General features: G+C 36.5%; 1 protein-coding gene, 1 long non-coding RNA gene and 1 pseudogene across 3 annotated transcripts; 2 read left to right on the top strand and 1 right to left on the bottom strand.

The window, feature by feature from the left end:
- Positions 1-1,843: 1,843 nt before the first annotated feature.
- LOC148725344 (ATP-dependent DNA helicase PIF1-like) lies at positions 1,844-4,036 on the top strand (annotated as a pseudogene).
- A 36-nt stretch (positions 4,037-4,072) lies between these two features.
- On the top strand, positions 4,073-7,610 carry LOC148725343 (uncharacterized). Its single transcript, XM_088731478.1, has 3 exons — positions 4,073-4,089; positions 4,221-4,264; positions 5,898-7,610. The coding sequence occupies exons 1-3, from the start codon at positions 4,073-4,075 to the stop codon at positions 6,122-6,124; spliced, it is 288 nt and encodes a 95-aa protein (XP_088587604.1). The 3' UTR covers positions 6,125-7,610.
- Positions 7,611-15,584: 7,974 nt separating this feature from the next.
- Positions 15,585-16,775, bottom strand: LOC148725342 (uncharacterized). Of its 2 annotated transcripts, none has more exons than XR_015990854.1 (3): positions 16,653-16,775; positions 16,319-16,438; positions 15,585-16,019 (listed from the first exon to the last, which is right to left on the bottom strand). It is a non-coding gene; the product is annotated as an uncharacterized LOC148725342 (long non-coding RNA). The 2 variants fall into 2 exon arrangements; XR_015990853.1 differs by having other exon boundaries at positions 15,585-15,999.
- Between the last annotated feature and the right edge of the window lie 1,835 nt (positions 16,776-18,610).

The following is an 18,610-nucleotide window of genomic DNA, read 5'->3' as shown; positions in this document are numbered from 1 at the left end:
CTAAGCAATGCTGAACCATTAGGAAAAATATCTGACTGGTTTATAGAGTTGAATATCAGCAAAGAGGTTCACCTCACATTCACATGATGATATGGATAGAAAATGCACCTGCATTCGGTGAAGATAGTGATAGCATAGTGACCTCATTTATTGATAAAATAATAACTTGTGAGAAGCCAGCAGACAATCCTGAGTTATTGGAACTAGTTACCAGACAAATTCATAAACATTCTCATACATGTCGTAAGAAATCTAAAAATGAATGTAGGTTCAATTATCCTCAGCCTCCTATGAGGGAAACAATCATTCTGTATCCACTTTTTGAGAATGAAATACTAATGAGTGAAATAAAATCACATAAGGAATCATGGAAAAGCATAAAAAAATATTTGAATGACCTTAAAGAAGGTATGGATATCACTTTTGACAACTTACTTGTGCTCTTAAATATGACTGAAAGTGATTATATGTTAGCCATCAGATCATCAATTAAGACACCAACTGTATTTCTCAAAAGAAACCCTAACGAATTAAGGATAAATAATTACAATCCTGCTTGTCTTAGTGCATGGAGAGCTAATATGGATATTCAGTTTGTACTAGATGTGTATGCATGTGCTGTATACATAGCAAATTATATTTCAAAGGCTCAGAAAGGTATGAGTGAACTGTTACGACAGGCTTGTAATGAAGCAAAAAAGAGTAATTCCAACATTAAACAGCAAGTGAGAGATATCGGAAGCAAGTTTTTAAATAATGTTGAAATAAGTGCACAAGAAGCTGTATACATTGTTTTACAGCTTCCAATGTGTAAAGCATCTCGACAGGTTGTATTTATAAACACCTCACCTCCCAGTGAGAGAGTAAACCTTTTCAAGCCACTTAGTGATATTAAAGATATGGATGATGACTCTGAAGATATTTATACTGGTCATCTGATCAAAAGATACACAAAGCGACCAGCTAGTCTTGAACACCTTACTCTAGCAGACTGGGCTGCCTGGTATGATGGCGATACAAAACCATACCTTAAGCAGTCTAAAGAACTTGACTCTGATAGCCTTCTTTTAGAAGTAGCTCTTAATGAAGTCAACGATGATGATTATAATGATGATGATAATAATCACACCCACTCTAAATGCAAATCTTCAAAGAAAAATAAAAGGAGGAAAATAGCTAGAATAATTAGAAGTGTATGTTTCAACAAAGAAACTGAACCAGAGAAATACTTTCGTGAACTAATCATGCTTTTTACTTCATGGAGAAATGAAAATACTGATTTGATCGGTAATTGTTCAACTTATCAAGATTACTTTTCTCTATTTGCTCATAAAATAAATGAAAACATGAAAGAATATGTTGTATGTAATGAAGACTTAAATGAAATACAAAATCACACAAATAGTACGGAAGACATGGACCATCAGTATGACCTGATAGCACCAAGTACTCAAAATGTTGAATGCCAAGATGAGGCTGAAGGTAATCAAGATTTACAACCTGACTTAAATGAGAAATACAATCTTTCTGATGACATTAGCATTCCATCAGCAGATTTAAATCATGAACCATTAGTTCTAAATGAAATGCAGGATGAAGACTACAGACACATAGTTCAAATGTTGAACAAAGAGCAAAAGGAATTTTTTTACCATGTATTGCATCTGATCAAAACATCTGATGAGCCAGTTTATTGCTTCCTCAGTGGAGGAGCAGGAGTTGGGAAATCAGTTGTAACAAAGGCCTTGTATCAGGCAGCCTTAAAATATTATAATCAGAGAGCTGGTGTTGACTTTACACAGGTGAAGGTGTTATTATTAGCAGCTTTTAATAATAGGCTGCTAATAATATCAAAGGCAATACCATTCATACTGCTCTTGGAATATCTGCATTTCACTCTTTGAAAACATACAAAAGTCCTGACTCAAGCAGACTCAATACTCTGAGATGTCAACTAGGTCATATCAAATTGATATTTGTAGATGAGATATCCATCGTTGGCAACAGTATGTTTAATATTCAAATCAATAACAGACTGAAAGATATTAAAGGAAGTCAGTTGCCCTTTGGAGCTGTAAGTATTGTTGCTGTAGGTGACCTATTTCAACTTCAGCCAGTAATGGATGGTTACATATTTAAAGACCTAGACACAGACTATAGTGTTCTTGCACCTAACCTTTGGCAACAACATTTTAAAATGTTTGAATTGCATGAAATTATGCGGCAAAGAGAAAGTAAAATGTTTGCTCAATTGCTTAACAGATTAAGAGAAGGTAAACACACTTGTCAAGATATCATGAAGCTTAAAGAAAGGTTAATAGATTCTGACAGTACTGCATATCTTAGTGTACGTCACTTATTCATACAGAATGTTAAAGTAAATAAATTCAATGACAGAGTTCACCATACTATGTCTGGTCCTAAGTTCTCAATCAAAGCACATGACACTGTAATTGGAGCTCAATCTCAGAAACTTAGGGAAAAAATACTGAAACAGATTCCACTTGATCAACCAAACAAAACAAGTCAATTGCATACAGTGTTGCACCTAGCTGTTGGTGAAAGAACAGATATCTCCCTCAATGTAAGAACTGATGATGGCTTGACAAATGGTGCTGGTAACATAATCAAACTTATTCAAACACAAGAAACTGGCAAACCTTCAGGTATTATTTGGGTACAATTTGATTGCCCTGATGTTGGTGAGAAAACAAGACATGATAATAGACATCTTTATAAGCAAGGCATTGAACCTACATGGACACCCATTAAACCAGTTACATCACAGTTTGCAGTGGGTAGAAATAGAACAGCACAGGTATTCAGAAAACAATTTCCACTACGTCCTGCTGCTGCAAAAACCATTCACAGGTCACGAGGTGATACAGTTGATAAAATAGTTGTCAACTTTGATGCAAGAAAAGCAGTACCTCATATTCACTATGTAGGTTTAAGCAGAGTAACAACAATAGAAGGCTTACACATAATAGACCTTTGTGAAGACAAAATAGCTGTAAATACTGATGTACAGAAAGAAATGGAAAGGTTGAGAACTGAAGCTAAATTACATTTGTGCATAAATCCCGTTTACAATGCTGATCAAGTGCTATTAAAAGTTTGTTATTTAAATGCAAGGTCTTTACATAGACTTATTGAAGATGTGCAAAGTGACCTGAACTACAGTAGTACTGATGCACACATTTTCACAGAGACAAGATTCTGTCACTCTGATGATGAGAGTGCATATACTATTGATAACTATAGTTTGTTTCGAAATGATGGTACAGTAACAACTACTAATCTCCGACCATATGGAGGAACAGCAGTTTATAGTCGCGTTGATTACTATCCTGGTTATCCATACTCCTGTAATTTCCTATGGGATTGAAATAACTGCTATCAGGCCAATGAATGCTCCACACATACACATATTTGGCATATATCGCTCACCTAGTGTACCCATAGTGCAAATGTGTTCTGCATTATCCAATGTTTTATTTTCACAGGCCTTGCAACTCAATGTTTTAATTGGTGACTTTAATATTGACTGGCTAGAAAATGCAGAGAGAACATCACTGTATAACTTATTTGTAAGAGATCATGGATATAAACAGCTTGTACCATCTTACACCACAGATAACAAGACTTGCATAGATCATGTTTATACTAACATACCCATATCAAATATTAAGGTAGAAGTACTTGAAACATATTTTACAGATCACAAGTCAGTTTGTGCACTTGTTGATTGCTTTAATGAGGCAGTTTAAATATCAAACTGTTTTGCATGGAGAGAGAAAGAGATATTCCTGATTTTCTAATATTCTGGTACATGCTCATACTACTCATGAACCTTCATTATGTTCATTGACTAGGAGCTTTCTTTACGGTAATGACATTAAAATGAGAAGAAACAAATTAACTATACTTGTACTTGGACATTTACATTGTACGACTCTACATGACGTATATCAAGCACATTACAAACTACTTCATTTTGCTGCAAATATGAAAATTGGTCGAAATACTGTTACTTTTATTTCACAGTACAGTTGTAACTGACATTCCAAACATGGCGTCAAACGCAAGGTAAGTTCTTGTGTCCTGATAAGACTCTAGCAATCTCTTAATACATTAACCCGTTGCCATTGAAGCTAATGAACACAATTACATTCATTTACCCACAAATTTAATTCTCTCTCATTTTTCTTTTCTTTTAGTAAGAGTACATCAACAACAAAGAGTAGCAAAACTAAAGACTCAGGTAAAAAAAAGCTTTTTTTATAAAGTAAATGGTTTGAACCCAGGAGTATCAATAGTTTGTATAGTGTGATCCGCGTGAAAGAAGTTCTAAAAATATGTTGGTGAATGACATTTCAACAACCTGTTTTCAAGTCATCTTTAGAGTCAAGTAAATAATAGTTGTCAGTTGATGATGTTGTAAAGTCTGATCCACAGACCACTTTCATAAATGGCTGCCGGATGAAAATTCTTTTGTTTAAATTTAAATTAGCCCTTCTGGCCTTGCTCGAGATAATGTATTCTTTTGAATTTTGTACCGGAGAACGAGGTCAGAAGGGCTAATTTAAATTTAAACAAAAAAATATTAAACCGCCAGCCATTCATGAAAGTGGTCTATGGCCAGTTAAGCCATGATCCAATTGGCTGTAAGACGTGTGTAGTTTGTCAACAGTCATTGGTCTGTTGTGATCCATCTATTGTTCATCAGTTTGTTTATGTCATTAATGAGTCCTTGGTAACATGGATAGTTGTTGACATCTGTTGAGAGATGTGTCTGTGTTCTAAGTTAGTAAACCAGCTTTCCAAAGTCAGTTGTTGAAACTAGTTAGTACTGTATGTTAAGCATTTAGCAGACTCCCATTCAGGATTCTGTGATTAATATGTATACACCGAGCTGAACAGGAGGATCGGCAAGGCCTCAACAGCTATGGCCCGCCTGACCAAGAGAGTGTGGGAGAACACTATGCTCACCATCAAGACCAAGACGCAAGTGTACCAGGCGTGTGTGCTGTGCACACTGCTGTACGGCAGCAAGAGTTGGACTCCCTACACCCGGCAAGAACGCAGGCTCAATGCTTTCCACCTGCGTTGCCTCAGGAGAATCCTCGGTATCACCTGGCAGGATCGCATCCCAAACACCGAGGTCCTAGCAAGGGCAGGAACTGTGAGCATGTACGCCCTGCTAACCAAGAGACGCCTGCGATGGCTCGGTCATGTCACCCGCATGCAAGATGGCAGGCTACCGAAAGACATTCTGTACGGTGAGCTTGCCACTGGGTCCAGACCCACTGGACGACCTTCGCTCCGCTACAAGGATGTGCTCAAGCGTGACCTGAAGGCAGGTGGCATTGCGCCAGCAGGCTTCGAAGCACTGGCAGCAGACCGCAGTGGCTGGCGATCCACCACCATGTCAGCCATCAAGACAGCAGAGCAGAAAAGAGAGGAGCAGTGGGAAGACAAGAGAGCTCGCAGGCGCCAGAGAGCAGAGGCCAACCCATCCCCCTTGGACGACAACGTCTTTGCATGCAGCAACTGCAGCAGGATCTGCCGCTCGAGGATCGGTCTCTACAGCCACAGCCGGCGCTGCAGCTCCACCACAGACTGACCATGGGCGCAACTCCATTGTCTCCCGAGACAGAAGGACACCAACTATAGATCTTCATAAATGTGATAGTTTACATCCCCATTTCTAGTCGCTTGTTTATTCTCAGTTAGTCTTGTGTTAAGGTTCCTACCAGTCTCTACAGTGTAGGATGCTAAGCAGTCAACAGAATGGCGGGGAGGGGGGGGGGAGATATAGACCTTGTCTGCAACTATAGAATTGACTGAGCCACAAATACAAAATTACTAAATTGTTCTTCTATTTTTTTTTCTAGACGAATCCATAGAAGGATATGTACATTTGTCAACAGAGGTTCAAACAGCAAGAAATTCCACTACTAACTACTTCAACTGCCGCATTCAAACAGGGCAAGAGGAAGCAGTACGTACTGTATGCTATTCACCTCAAAAACGCATGAATTTAAACCAAGCATTCCTTAATAAATCACCAGTGAAGATTATTGGAGTGAAACAAACACCATCAAAAAGGTTCCATACATGAGAAGAAGAATTTACCATTGCAAAACATGCAAAAATTTCTCCAGCTTCTCTGTCATTTTCCTTTAACGAAAGCTTTAGCAACCAGCTATGCACAATTACTCAAGCACTAGGAAAAGATCTATATGAAACTGTAGATGTCAAGGCCAAAGTCCTCAAGAAGGCGGAAAATAAACAAGTCATTATAAAAGATGGTGAGAAGGCAAAATATAAAAGCGATTGCCTTATAGCTGATGAAACTAACTCGGTAAAACTGGTCTTGTGGGAAGGCATAATTGATAAAATTCATGCTGGGAAAACATACCACTTCAAACAATTGAAACTTGGCATTTTTGATGATGTCAAGTATTTAAATACTAGTGAAGCCACTGACCCTCAAGAAATTGATGATTTACAGAACATCAATCTGACCACACCAGAAATAAAAGACAACACCATTGAAGGCCGCTGCACTGGTGTTCAGATCAAGCGTACTGCCTCTTGCATAGTATGTAACATGACCATCAACGAAGCACAACTTGAAAGTGAAACTGTAACTTGTAACAACTGCAACATGACTACTCTTTCAAGCATTTGCAATACAAAATTAGTTGCTCAAATTGTCATTCAAACTATGCAGGAGAAAAAAATTCTCAAATTTACCTGCTTTAATGATGCCATAAGCAGCTTCCTCATAACAACTGACTCCCAGATGTCATTATCTGATATCCCACTAGAAGACTTACAGAAAATCATGTTGCTGGCAGGGAATAAGAAAATTATAGCAGACAAAACAACTCAAGTAATTTCACAGTTCCTCCCCTTGCATTGATATTAAGATTAAAAATACATTTACAGCCAATAGTGAATCACAGATTTAAGGAAAACTGTAACTTGTACCAAGTGCAACATAACTGCCCTTCCAAGTATTTGCAATACAAGAGTTATCTATTTGCTCAAATTTTCGTTCAGTCCAGGGTGGATAAAATATGCACAAGTTTACTTGCTTTAATAATGCTATAAGTAGCTTCCTAATAACAAAAGACTTTCAGATGACGTCTGATATCCCATTATGAGGCTTGAAGAAAATTATGTTACAGGCAGAGGAAAAAACCATGCAATATACCAGACCAACAACTTCAGTGATTTCGAAGTTCCTCCCCTAATTAAGTGATATTAAGATGTATGAACATTAACTCTCCTTTTCTTAAACTCTCATTCAAGCTCTGCGAAACAAAAAGATAGTAAAGTTTACTGGCTAATGACACTATAAACAACGTAATCAGTTAGTAATTACATGACTTAAACAAAATTATGTTCCAGGGAAAGCATAAAAATTTTAAAACCAACAAAACCACACAAATGGTTCAAGAGCACTACCTTCCATAAATATTGTAGTTGTGTTATACAATTAACTCCCTTATGGGAACATGAGTACTAAGGAAATGTTCAGTTGTGTTATTTAGTAAGTTACCCAAGGCAAGGTTAAAATCTTACCATTTCAACAGCAACATCTCTTCGTTTTTGTTTTTAATACCACATGTTATAACTTCCCTTAATTACTACCTCTCAAATATCCTGTTACAGTATAGGTAAACTAATTTCATTGTTTCCCTTGTTACTTTTAACTTTATATTTTATATCTTGTAAATGTTGAGAACACTGCTTTTAAGCAACTTATATGAACTTTCACATCAATTTCTAAAAACCCGTTGTTAATACTAAAAAACGATCAGTATTGCAATGACCTGTATTTGAGTTCATTAATAAAAATGTTGCTATTTACTTGGGTAGTCTTGTTTTTCTTCTTTTTCTGCTCATTAACTATAGCGCTTCTGCCCCGACGATTTTCAAATAAATTCTTTCAATGCCTTCAATCTTTACCACCAGCATCCACGTGCAGTTTGCAACTGCCTTTTGTTTAAAGATAGGTATAACTGAAGATTCTTTCCACTGCTAGGGGAACTTACAACAATCTTTACCCTTTTTTAAATAACTCAAACAAGCCTTGTATAAGAGATCCCTGTGCTAGTTTAAGATTTTTAGGCGAGATTTGATCTGGTCTAAGTAATGTAATCTATTGCCAAGATAGTTTAGAGTTGTTGATACCTGGAGTAAAATTGAGGTATCAAATGAATATTTACTGAATGGACATTCTATACCTTTTTATTTTAATGGTATTTCTGTGACATATTTTTTCATGAAATTGCATTTATATTAATGTACATTTTTTCATTTTTTATTGCTATGTTTCTATAGTTTCTTCTTTATTTAGGAGATCCTTAATGTAGGTTAACTTCTGGGCTTCCTTTTTCTTAATAACAGTTCTTATTTTAACAGTGCTTATTATTTTTTACAAAAAGTATTGTATTATATACACTACCCTTTTCTTCTTAACCAAAATGATAGCAATCATGTCAAACTGGAGAAAGCAGAAAGCATACTTGCTAACAGCTTAGCCCTGTAACATTCATGGAAAAACTAGGAGAAATATTTCCATGGATTCGTTCCTTGAGCACAAGTATAATTCTGTAAAGGCAAACTTGGATCTCCTTGGACCAAATTTCAAAGAAGAGTCTGCCCAGAGAGTAGTAAGTTTAATTGATATCATTGATAGTATTTTGATTGATAGTGGTGTGCACCAGGATTGTAAGAAATCAAAAGATAACACCAGACTCAATGCTTTTGTGCACATCCCAGGAAGAGAACGTTATCACTCCTTTCCAAACCTTGTGAATCAAATAGATTATAGAGACTTGTGCAGATGGACACACATAAGGCTACATGAATAGGCTGAAATTTATGAAAATTAGTTACTGTGAAGTCACTTTACACTAAAGGAGGCAGTATATCACAGTCAAAGATATAACAAAAAAATGGATGGTCATCTGTCCCTATGTACTAAAGAGGAATAAGTTAGTTAATTTAAGTATCACCACTTAAAAAACACAGAAGTAAATATTTAGCATATGAGATGGCTTTGTCACTAAATAAATCAACCAAGAAGCCATAAAGTGACGTTTTTTATTATTACAATGCATTGTTTTCATCATAGTTTAAAGCATAAAAGTGTAGATAGTTCTTGGAATAATAAAAGATCACATGTTCAGTTTCTTCTTAGCTTGAAGATAATTAAATTCTCAATTACAAAAGTATTCCCATTGACCTGAAGGTATTTAACCCTGAAGCTGAAATAGTTTGATTGTCTCTAAGTTAAATAAGAAATGCAATTATAGTCATCTGCACTCAAAGATGAAGCAAGTCCAATAAGGCTTGTCTTATAGGAGGAATATATTGATAAATTGAATGTGAACACAACAAACGTGTTCAAAACCCAGAGGTTACAGGTCTCATAGAACGATAGGTATCTTAACACTCTAAAGACTTTAACCCAGAACAATCAGCTGCATTAGGATGACCATTGGCTGATTTTGATGATAATATGGCTTTGAAGATAATAACAGCTCGGTGTGAAGATATGGACATACAGCAAGCCACCAACAAAGTTTCATGTGTTTCATGCTTTAAAAAAACTCATCCCTTACACAGATAACATAATGGGAGATTGCAAGTCATGTGGTGTTTCCCAGCTGCAAGAAAACTACTGGTATGTTATAACAAGTAATCTCTACATAATGGTCATTACTGAAAATAACAAAAAGTTTTGGTTCACTTTGTCACACCAACAGCCTTAACACCATTGAGCTGTGGTGGATCCAACTTTTGAAATAAAGGCAGCAATGATACCAAATGATAGGAAGCTCACAATTTTCAAAGAAAACAGAGAAATTGTTATCCAATATGACACCACTGCATGTCAGTTCACAAGTAGACCTCTACACTGATGAAACAACCCTTACAGCATCTACTCTCTTTAACAATTCAACTGAATTTAAACTTTCTCTAAATTCCTTCGCAAATGAAATACCTCACTGAGCTGACTCAAACACACTCCCAATCGACAAGTCAAATCAAAGTCCAAAGTCTTAACAATCACTAGGAAGTGCCTAGGATCTAAGATCAATGATGAACTTGTTGTCACAGTTGAGAGCAATAGGCTCATAAATGTTTAAAGTGCAACACTTTTAGGTTTAACAATTGATAGTTCACTCTCATTTGATGGTCATGTCAAAAATCTTTGCAATAAGCTTCTCTCTCACATAGGTGTTTTGAGTAAAATCAGAGGCTTTCTGTCACTTAGATGGTGATTGTTGTTCTTTAATGCCATTAGTCACCCAGTAATAAGCTATGCTGACTTCACTTGGTCATCATGTGACAAGGAATCACTTTAAAGATCAGTCTTGAAATTACAGGAGTGCATGGCCAGAATCATTTTAAATGCCAACCACCTAGCACCCTCTGTGACACCTTTAAAGAAGCTAGGAAGGATACCTTTATGAACAGAGCAAAAATAACAAATGTGATACTTTTTATAAGCATGTAAATGGCTCTCTTTCAAACTCAATGAACACTTAACAATTAACAATACACAACATGACAAAAGCATGTGGTATGCTACCTATAATTCTATCTGTCCTGATTTCTCTCAATCACAGCCCCAGTTATGGGTTCACATGTTTTTAGCTAACCTTCAGGAAGTGAAAGTTTGGCCTTGTTAGGCAAAAAAGCTTCTGTGGTATGCCCAGGTCATGCACCTATTCCAGCAAAATTGGTTAAAAACATTATGAATGGTGAGTTTGTTGAACTGGCTGACTTATTGTCGGTAAATCTGCGAGCAGTCAATCAGGAGCCTGACACATTTCTGGAAGGCAAGCTTTTAGTCTCAAAAAGTGGCTGCTGGTCAAAGACAAAGACATCCTCACCTGGACGGAGGCCTTTACCATCTTTAAAATGGTGATGTGTACCTCCCATCCCTACCACTGGCCAGACTTAACGAAATACAAGTTGCCGATTATCCAAACAGCTCAAGAATACCCCCTGGCTTAGGATATTCAATATAGACATTACATGACTGTACCTTTGTGTGTACTTTCCAATGTCAGTGTTGTTCCTAATTCATGCACTGTCACCTTCACCAGTTTGTGCATGCCTATCTCCAAATCCATCATCACCACTTATCCACTCATTTCCAGCCAGCTCAGTAAACATAAGCCTGGTTTACAGTCTGCTGGTAATCCAGCCTGTGCTTGTCAACTCTTCTATACTAATGCACAAGAGAGCCATTTCCCTTAGTCTGTTGGATGTCATTAAGACAACACAAACTTCATCACCCAGCACCAAACAGCCTACCATGAAGGACAAAGCTGAAAAGATCCAAAGGACCCTTGGAAAAATTCTCAAGTGGATAGACACACTAATTGTTGTTGATTGCAGCACCAGGGAGACTCATGCACCAGGTGTAGTTCAGGCAATAGTAACTGCCCAACTTATTGCTAACACAGCCTTTACTGCAATTATTGAGTCATTTTGCAAAAAATATAAAAAACTTTCTTTATAAAAAGGAACATAACCAAGCCAAAACAGGAAAGTGAGAGAAGGTGACAAAACCACTGCATTATGGACGTGGGAAAGTCTGAACAAACATTGGGCATCACACGTAGGTTTAAGTAGAGTTAAATGGTGGTCCTCACTCTTAGTAGAGCCAATAACTTTTGATAGACTTAAAAGTATTAAAAAAATCACTTGAAATACAGACAACAGTTGGAACAAAGATTTTGAATCAACTTTTTCAAATGACAAAGAACCTTTTTAAAGAACAAAAATAACTGCATTTATGTGTCATCAAAAGTACTAATAATTAATTCTCTCTAAATAATTCCCTTTCAGGTGACCCAAAATAAATGATTCAAGTGGTACGTTGTATTCCATTTTTACCATTTGCTTAATAGTCAACAAGATAAAACATTGAACAATATTGAGAAATTAACCCCCACTTTTCATCAAAGAGTTTTTATTGCTCAAACTAATAATTTTACTTTCACCTGAATTTGATTGACAGGTTATCATACATATAAATGTGCACTAGCCTAAATTGATGCAGTACCTGTCTTGAAATCAAACATAATTAAGAAAATGTTATTAAGCAACTTGAATTTCCTATATGAATCCACCATGACCTCTCACAACTTGTACCATATCAATCCAGTGAAAAAATTGGCACAGTATTATCTACTATTATTGATCACTATTCATTTAGACACGTAAGGATAAGTTAACTCTAAAGACAAGACATGCAAGAAGGAATGTTCCTAAAAAACATTATTTTCATAGAGTTGTGGGAACATGGACCTCCCTTCCCCTTTCCATTTGTGAGGCAACAACTGTAAATTCTTTAAAGTCTTAATTCAGGGATTAGTTCATTCTCTTAATTAATGCATTTATTGTTTAATATTTATATTTATTACTACCATATTTTAATTTGCATCATTATTTTCATTCAAGTACCACTGGTGATATGAAAAAATCGAAGCCCCAGAAGGGACTTGAACCCACGACCCTCTGTGATCTAGTCAGATGCTCTAACCACTGAGCTACTGGAGATTATGGTGAGCGAGGGTCAATTTGTGGGCCTTGACTGGACCTGCATTGTGCGGTTACACAGTCAAGTATTGATGAGCGCCGATGAAACTCACTAACAGCATCATGCTGTCACATTAAAGCATATCAAGATGCGGCCAACCAACCTCCAAAGTGAGCATGTGAAGATGAAACAATTTTTAATGTAATTAGAAAAAATCCGAGCCCGAGACTTGAACCCACAACCCTCCCTGATCTATTCAAATGCTCTAACCTCTGAGCTACTGAGACTCTATGGTGAACAAGGGTCAATTTGTAGGCCTTGACTGGAACTGCATCACACAGCTACACAGCCAAGTATTAATCAGTGCCTATGAAACTCACTAACAGCATCACGCTGACACTTTAAAGCATATCAAGATGCAGCCAACCAACCTCCAAAGTGAGCGTGCGAAGATGAAACAATTTTTAATGTAATTAGAAAAATAGAGCCCCAGATGATCATTGGTGATCTGCTCTAATATGGGATCTTTGACTCTTTTGCATTTCATCCCTTGGCTTCTGTTTTTTGTATGCCATAAATTGTAATAAATAAATAAATACTTAAAGTATTCGATGCTTTTGATCTAACCAGTAACACCTCTGTCGCAATATGCACGGCTGTGTACCAAGGGACTGGTTCAAGTCCTGAATGTGCTGTGCATTGTCCACCATCTTGTAAAGGTTATGTTTACACAAGTGAAGCCTTGCTCGAAATTACCTTGGATTCCGACTATTTTATCAGCAATAATTTTGTCCTTTTATTTCAGAACAAAGCATGGTTGGTTATTTACATAACCTGTTGCCTATAAAGACCAGCCAAAACAAGAACCAATATTTTTCACTAAATTTCCAAACAAACACTAAAGTAAATAGTGCTATCTACTTCTCCCCAGAGAAGCATTCAGTGCTCAAGCCCCCAATTCGAGTCTTCACAATCTGTTAAAATACAGAAGTTCCAACTAAAGAAAAACCATAGGATGGCAGAAAGGAAGAATTGATTTTCAACACAAGAAAAAAATTCAAGCTTTCCATCAAAGTGAGATGGATTTTGACCTCCAGCAAATAAATGAAGAAACCATGGTAGCAACAGACAGCTCAGAAGAGGAAATTCAAGGTCGAGAAAACAATACCCCAGTCAACATTGCTGGCCATATTTTATTTGATAGCACTGCGGAAACTGAATGTTCACAGAAAAAAATTGACTTAGAAACAAGAAGTTCTGTTTATAGATAACAGTGGATCTCTACAGCTGGTCTTGTGGAAAAAGGACACAAGTAAACTGAAATCAGGGCTATATTACAAAACATCAAATGTTACCATTAAAGAATTCAAAGGCGCAAACTATTTAACTTTAATGAAAAACAACACAATAAATGAGGCTGACAGATTAAAGATAGATTGAGAAGATGTTGTAGTAGAGAAAAAACAACAGTTGAAGCTGCAATTCCCACCAGAAGGAATTACCCAAGTTCAATATTATTGAACCCACAACATGCAAGTGCCACTCAAAAGTCATAGATGGTGACAAAATCCTCAAAATTAATGTTCCGAGTGTGGCCTAATGCAACTGGAGACCAAATGTCACTGTAAAATAATGGCCAGCATTTTTAACATCGCTGGAAAAGACACGACTTCCCTAAATATAATTGACAATACAACTAAACAACTGTATATTATCAAACAGAACAGGATGGGGAAATTGTGAAAGAGTTTGTTGTTGTGTTGCTTCCTGTCGAAGCAACACAACAACAACAATAACAACCTTTTTTTATTCTAATTTCTAATGACTATTTTAACAAATTGGACATGCCCACAGGTAGCTAGCTAATCTAGGTGGGTCATGTCTTAACTAAGAAAGAAAGTTGGTATACAAGTTTACAGAAATCAGGAAATTAATTAGAGAGAGTAAGTGTACAGGTTTACAGAAATCAGGAAGTTAATTAAAAAGAGTAGGTATAAAAACAAAGATACTACAAAAATACAAAAATCATATGTCGAGATAGGAGTCTTACGAAGACAGAATATTGAAAAGTACTCTTTTGATTTTTCTCTTAAAGTCATATTTTGAGAGATTCCTTAATGTAAGAGGCATCGCATTCCAAATTTTTGTTTCAATTCTAGAAAATGAGTTCAATTGAATAGAGAGCCTAGAGCTTTGTGTATAGAAGTTGTGCAAAGCAGAGGATCAGGTATTATAGGGGTGAATATTAGAAATGTCTTGAAACAGGTCTCGAATACTTCTAGGCGCGTTTTTGTGTCTAATATCAAACATCGGGTTAGCTGTAAGTTCATAATAAGAAAATTGTAGCGGTAAAATAACTGCATTGGAAAGTAGAGGAATTGCATGCTGATTGCAGTCAGAAAAATAGCAACACTGTCGTAGTCAATGACAAAAATGCCAAAGGGGTGATCAAATCAGTGTAAATCATCAACAATTCTCTTCATAAGCTGATAGTAATTATAACTACTTTCCAAAATGTAAATAGGCCTTTGAATTTCTCATTTTGTTTTACTCTAAAAGTTCAGTTAGCTGCATTCTATGCACGTTGTTAGAAGTATATTCATTGACAAAAAATTCACGTTAATTTTCAAATAATTTAAAACACAATGGTTTTTGTCACCAGTGGCACCTGAGAACTACCAGGTAATGTTAATGTTTTTCCAACACTTGATACAACCATTGGTTTAAATTGATGAAAAGGAATTATTTGTTTCACAGTTGAAAGTGGGAAATTCCAGTTGTTTTACTTAAGAAGTTCTATTAGATGTCTCTCTTTGTATGTTGTTTGCCCTATATTTTTGCCCATTTCAAATTAATTTTTGAACTATTTATGACCATTTTTAATAAAATATCTTATTGTTTTTCAAATGACATCTAAGGATTGCCTTGCAAGTAACTATTGCTGTTAGTTATTTGACTGTATGTAACATCACACGCGAGTCGAGTCTGAGTGATTAGAACGACAAAAGCTAATACAAATTTATTCATTGACCAACGAAATACATGAAGAAATAATTGGTTTTTAACCTTGAGAGAGTTTCGTTGGAAAAGAAGGTAAGACAGGCGACTAAATCACTGCCACACTCGCCATACGAAATAGGAAATACTCAGGGAGCTTTGTTAGCGCTTGACCCATTTTCTAACTGGCAGATCTTACCGCGAAAAGTTCGATAACAACAACAGTATAAAACGGCCGATATTTTCAAAATAGAGGTTAATTCTTTACAAAAACCAAACCTCAGGACTTATTGCGATGAAGTCGTACGATTTTCTGTCCTTTGTTACTGTATATACATCAGTGTTACTTTGTAGCAGGTTGTAGCCACGGTACATGAGGTTCATTTCAGACAAAGTTTCGTGAAAACTGCTTCTGTAGCAACCTACAAACCGATTAAATGTCCTGAGCAGCGAACCAAACAACAGACTATCAACCCCTTTTTGTTCATCGTTCTCAAAGAGTGATCTCGCGAACACGTACGCCAACGACAGAAAATCTAAAAAAATGAGACTTTCGGCAAATTCAGAGGGTTGGTTTGTGGCGCTCATGCAACTGTCCACCTCAAAGAAACCATAGCTCCCGAAATCGGCGAAACCATCAAAATATCTTTAAATAAAGGAAGCTTGGTCTGAATAGTGCACTAAAATTACAGTAGGTTTGAAACTTTAACAACAATATCGTAACGACAGTGGTTCGCAAACCTTTAGGAAGCATTGATCCTGAAAAGCGTGGTATCTGATGTTATCAATTTGCGTCCCAAGAGTTCCAACCGCCACAATTCGATAAAATCTCTTCCTCCCAAAACTTCAGGGACCTTTAACCTACAATTAGGACACACAAACTGAAAAACATTCAAAGAGGCATTACACAGATATTTCAAATGACTTCAAAGTGTATTTCGAAAGCTGCTGAGGAATCATCATGTTTGAAGTCCAACACAATACTCTATAACATCTATGTGTTGCCGCCGCATGTTCGTGTAAGACGAGGTATGAACTGAGTAACGGAAGTTTCCTTTAAAAAAATCTAGCTTACCCTGACATTTATAAGTTAAATACTACTTGTAGATAGCCAAGGACAGGACGAATCGATCTGCACACCGTTAGGATATGTGTTCAAATGTTGTCCAGACACAGTCACGTGTCTCCCTTGTCTCCCTCCTGTTTAGGCGACGAAACCACACTATACGGTCAGCGGTTTTATGTTCTCATTTCCCGTAAATATTGTACTCATTATTACTATTATTGTTATTTTCATTCTTATTATTCTTTTATCATCATCATGATACTTTTCTACCTCATATATCAGTCTGGGAACGCAGACTTATCTGTGGTTTTCAATTCTCAGGAGCGAAGAAAGGGGATAACCGTCGAGTTCGCGGGCTACATGCAACCTTCCATAGCTAACTACGAAAGATTGGTTGTTATCCCTGCATTCGTTTCAAGCTGTCATCCATTTCCCATGACGAAATTGTTTACAAAAAAACTTTTCGTAAGCTAGCAGAGGGCGTCTGTTTTCTTTGCACATTCAAACACATTTAAGTTTTAAGAAAGTTCAAGGGTAAAATTGAGCTTCATTGTGGACTAAAAAGAGGACAATTCAATCATTTTTACCTGTAGGTCAAATGTTCTTTGCCGAAGACTTTGAAGAAGGTGAGGAATCTGTTACTGGTGTAGATGTAATACACTCAAGCATTTGTCACGCAAGGCTGAAATTATTCAATTTTGTTCCTGTTATTACGTTTAATTTTCTGATCTCCATCATGGAAGCATTAGCAGAGGGAGCTAATGGGGTTAACAGTTAACTGACAATTAACCAAAAAAAAAGTAGTTCAAGTAACTGATATTTGGCCCAAGAATTAGAAGTTAACTGATTAATGAAAAGTCAACAGCTAAGTGACATTCTATTATTGTACTGAAAAGGATTGTTATTGTTAATAAAAGCAACAAAGTTTTTTCCTAACAGCGAAGCTATTTCGTGACATTTACCTGTCCCGCTGCGTGACCCAGTGACATTTACTGAATTAGGTGAATCCAGATTAGATACATGCTGAAATTTAAACTCAGTACAATCAATCGTAATTGCCGAAAACCTTTATTAAACACTTTTTCCAGATATATACTACCAATAATGAGTCCTTTGTTTCCTTTTTTAATAATTCAAGTACACATTACAGAAAGGACTTGCTACGGACTAAAATCAAGCACGAAAGCTGATATCTACATTCCCTTTCCCCTGTAAATTTCTGGTATATCTGATTGAGACGCCACAGTTTTAGATTCCCATCAACCTCTAGTCACTGCCACAATATCGGAGTTGGCAATCGATCGGTTTGACCAGTTTGTATACAAAGAACGAGTCGCAGTTTCGTACTTCAATATCAGTTGACCACTGGCAAATGCTGTTCGACCGGTTGAAACAGACTATTCTGTTTACCTAAACCAGAAAAAAAAAAACAATCATGAATAAGGAAAAGTCTATTCATCACAAATATAGTGTTATGTTTGAACTAAGATAAATGTTATGCTGTGGTTAGAGATTGTTTGCAAACTGAATAGATTGAAAACGCTCAGTTTTTTCTTGTATAACTGGATGAAGCCTGCGTTGTCACAAGTACACACTTGTATAAAATGAACTCACTTTGGTAGCCCTTTTGACAAATTTTTGTTTTGCATTTGAAGAAGTTGTGTGTTGTGAACTTTCCTCCCTAGCGCACGATTGGTTAAAATGTGTCGCGGGATCGAATGTGCCCTCCTAAACCTGGATGGGGATATTCCCCCTATGATATTCTCCAATTTTTAAACAATGCTTACAATACAATTTGTTAGCGGGAGAGTATCTTGCTTTTGTTTCAGTAGAAGGGATAAATTTGTTTGTGAATGAAGTCGCGGTGGAAATCAGCATCCGTTTTTGATATGTGATCGTTTTCTTCCGCGCACAGCAATGAAGGAAAAGAGAAAGAGAGAGCAAATGCATTCATTTGAATAAGAAAT

Source organism: Stylophora pistillata, chromosome 8 (assembly GCF_964205215.1).
Source record: "Stylophora pistillata chromosome 8, jaStyPist1.2, whole genome shotgun sequence".
NCBI lineage: Eukaryota > Metazoa > Cnidaria > Anthozoa > Scleractinia > Pocilloporidae > Stylophora > Stylophora pistillata.
Note: the sequence above shows the minus strand (reverse complement) of the source record. Positions and strands in the feature narration are given on the sequence as shown.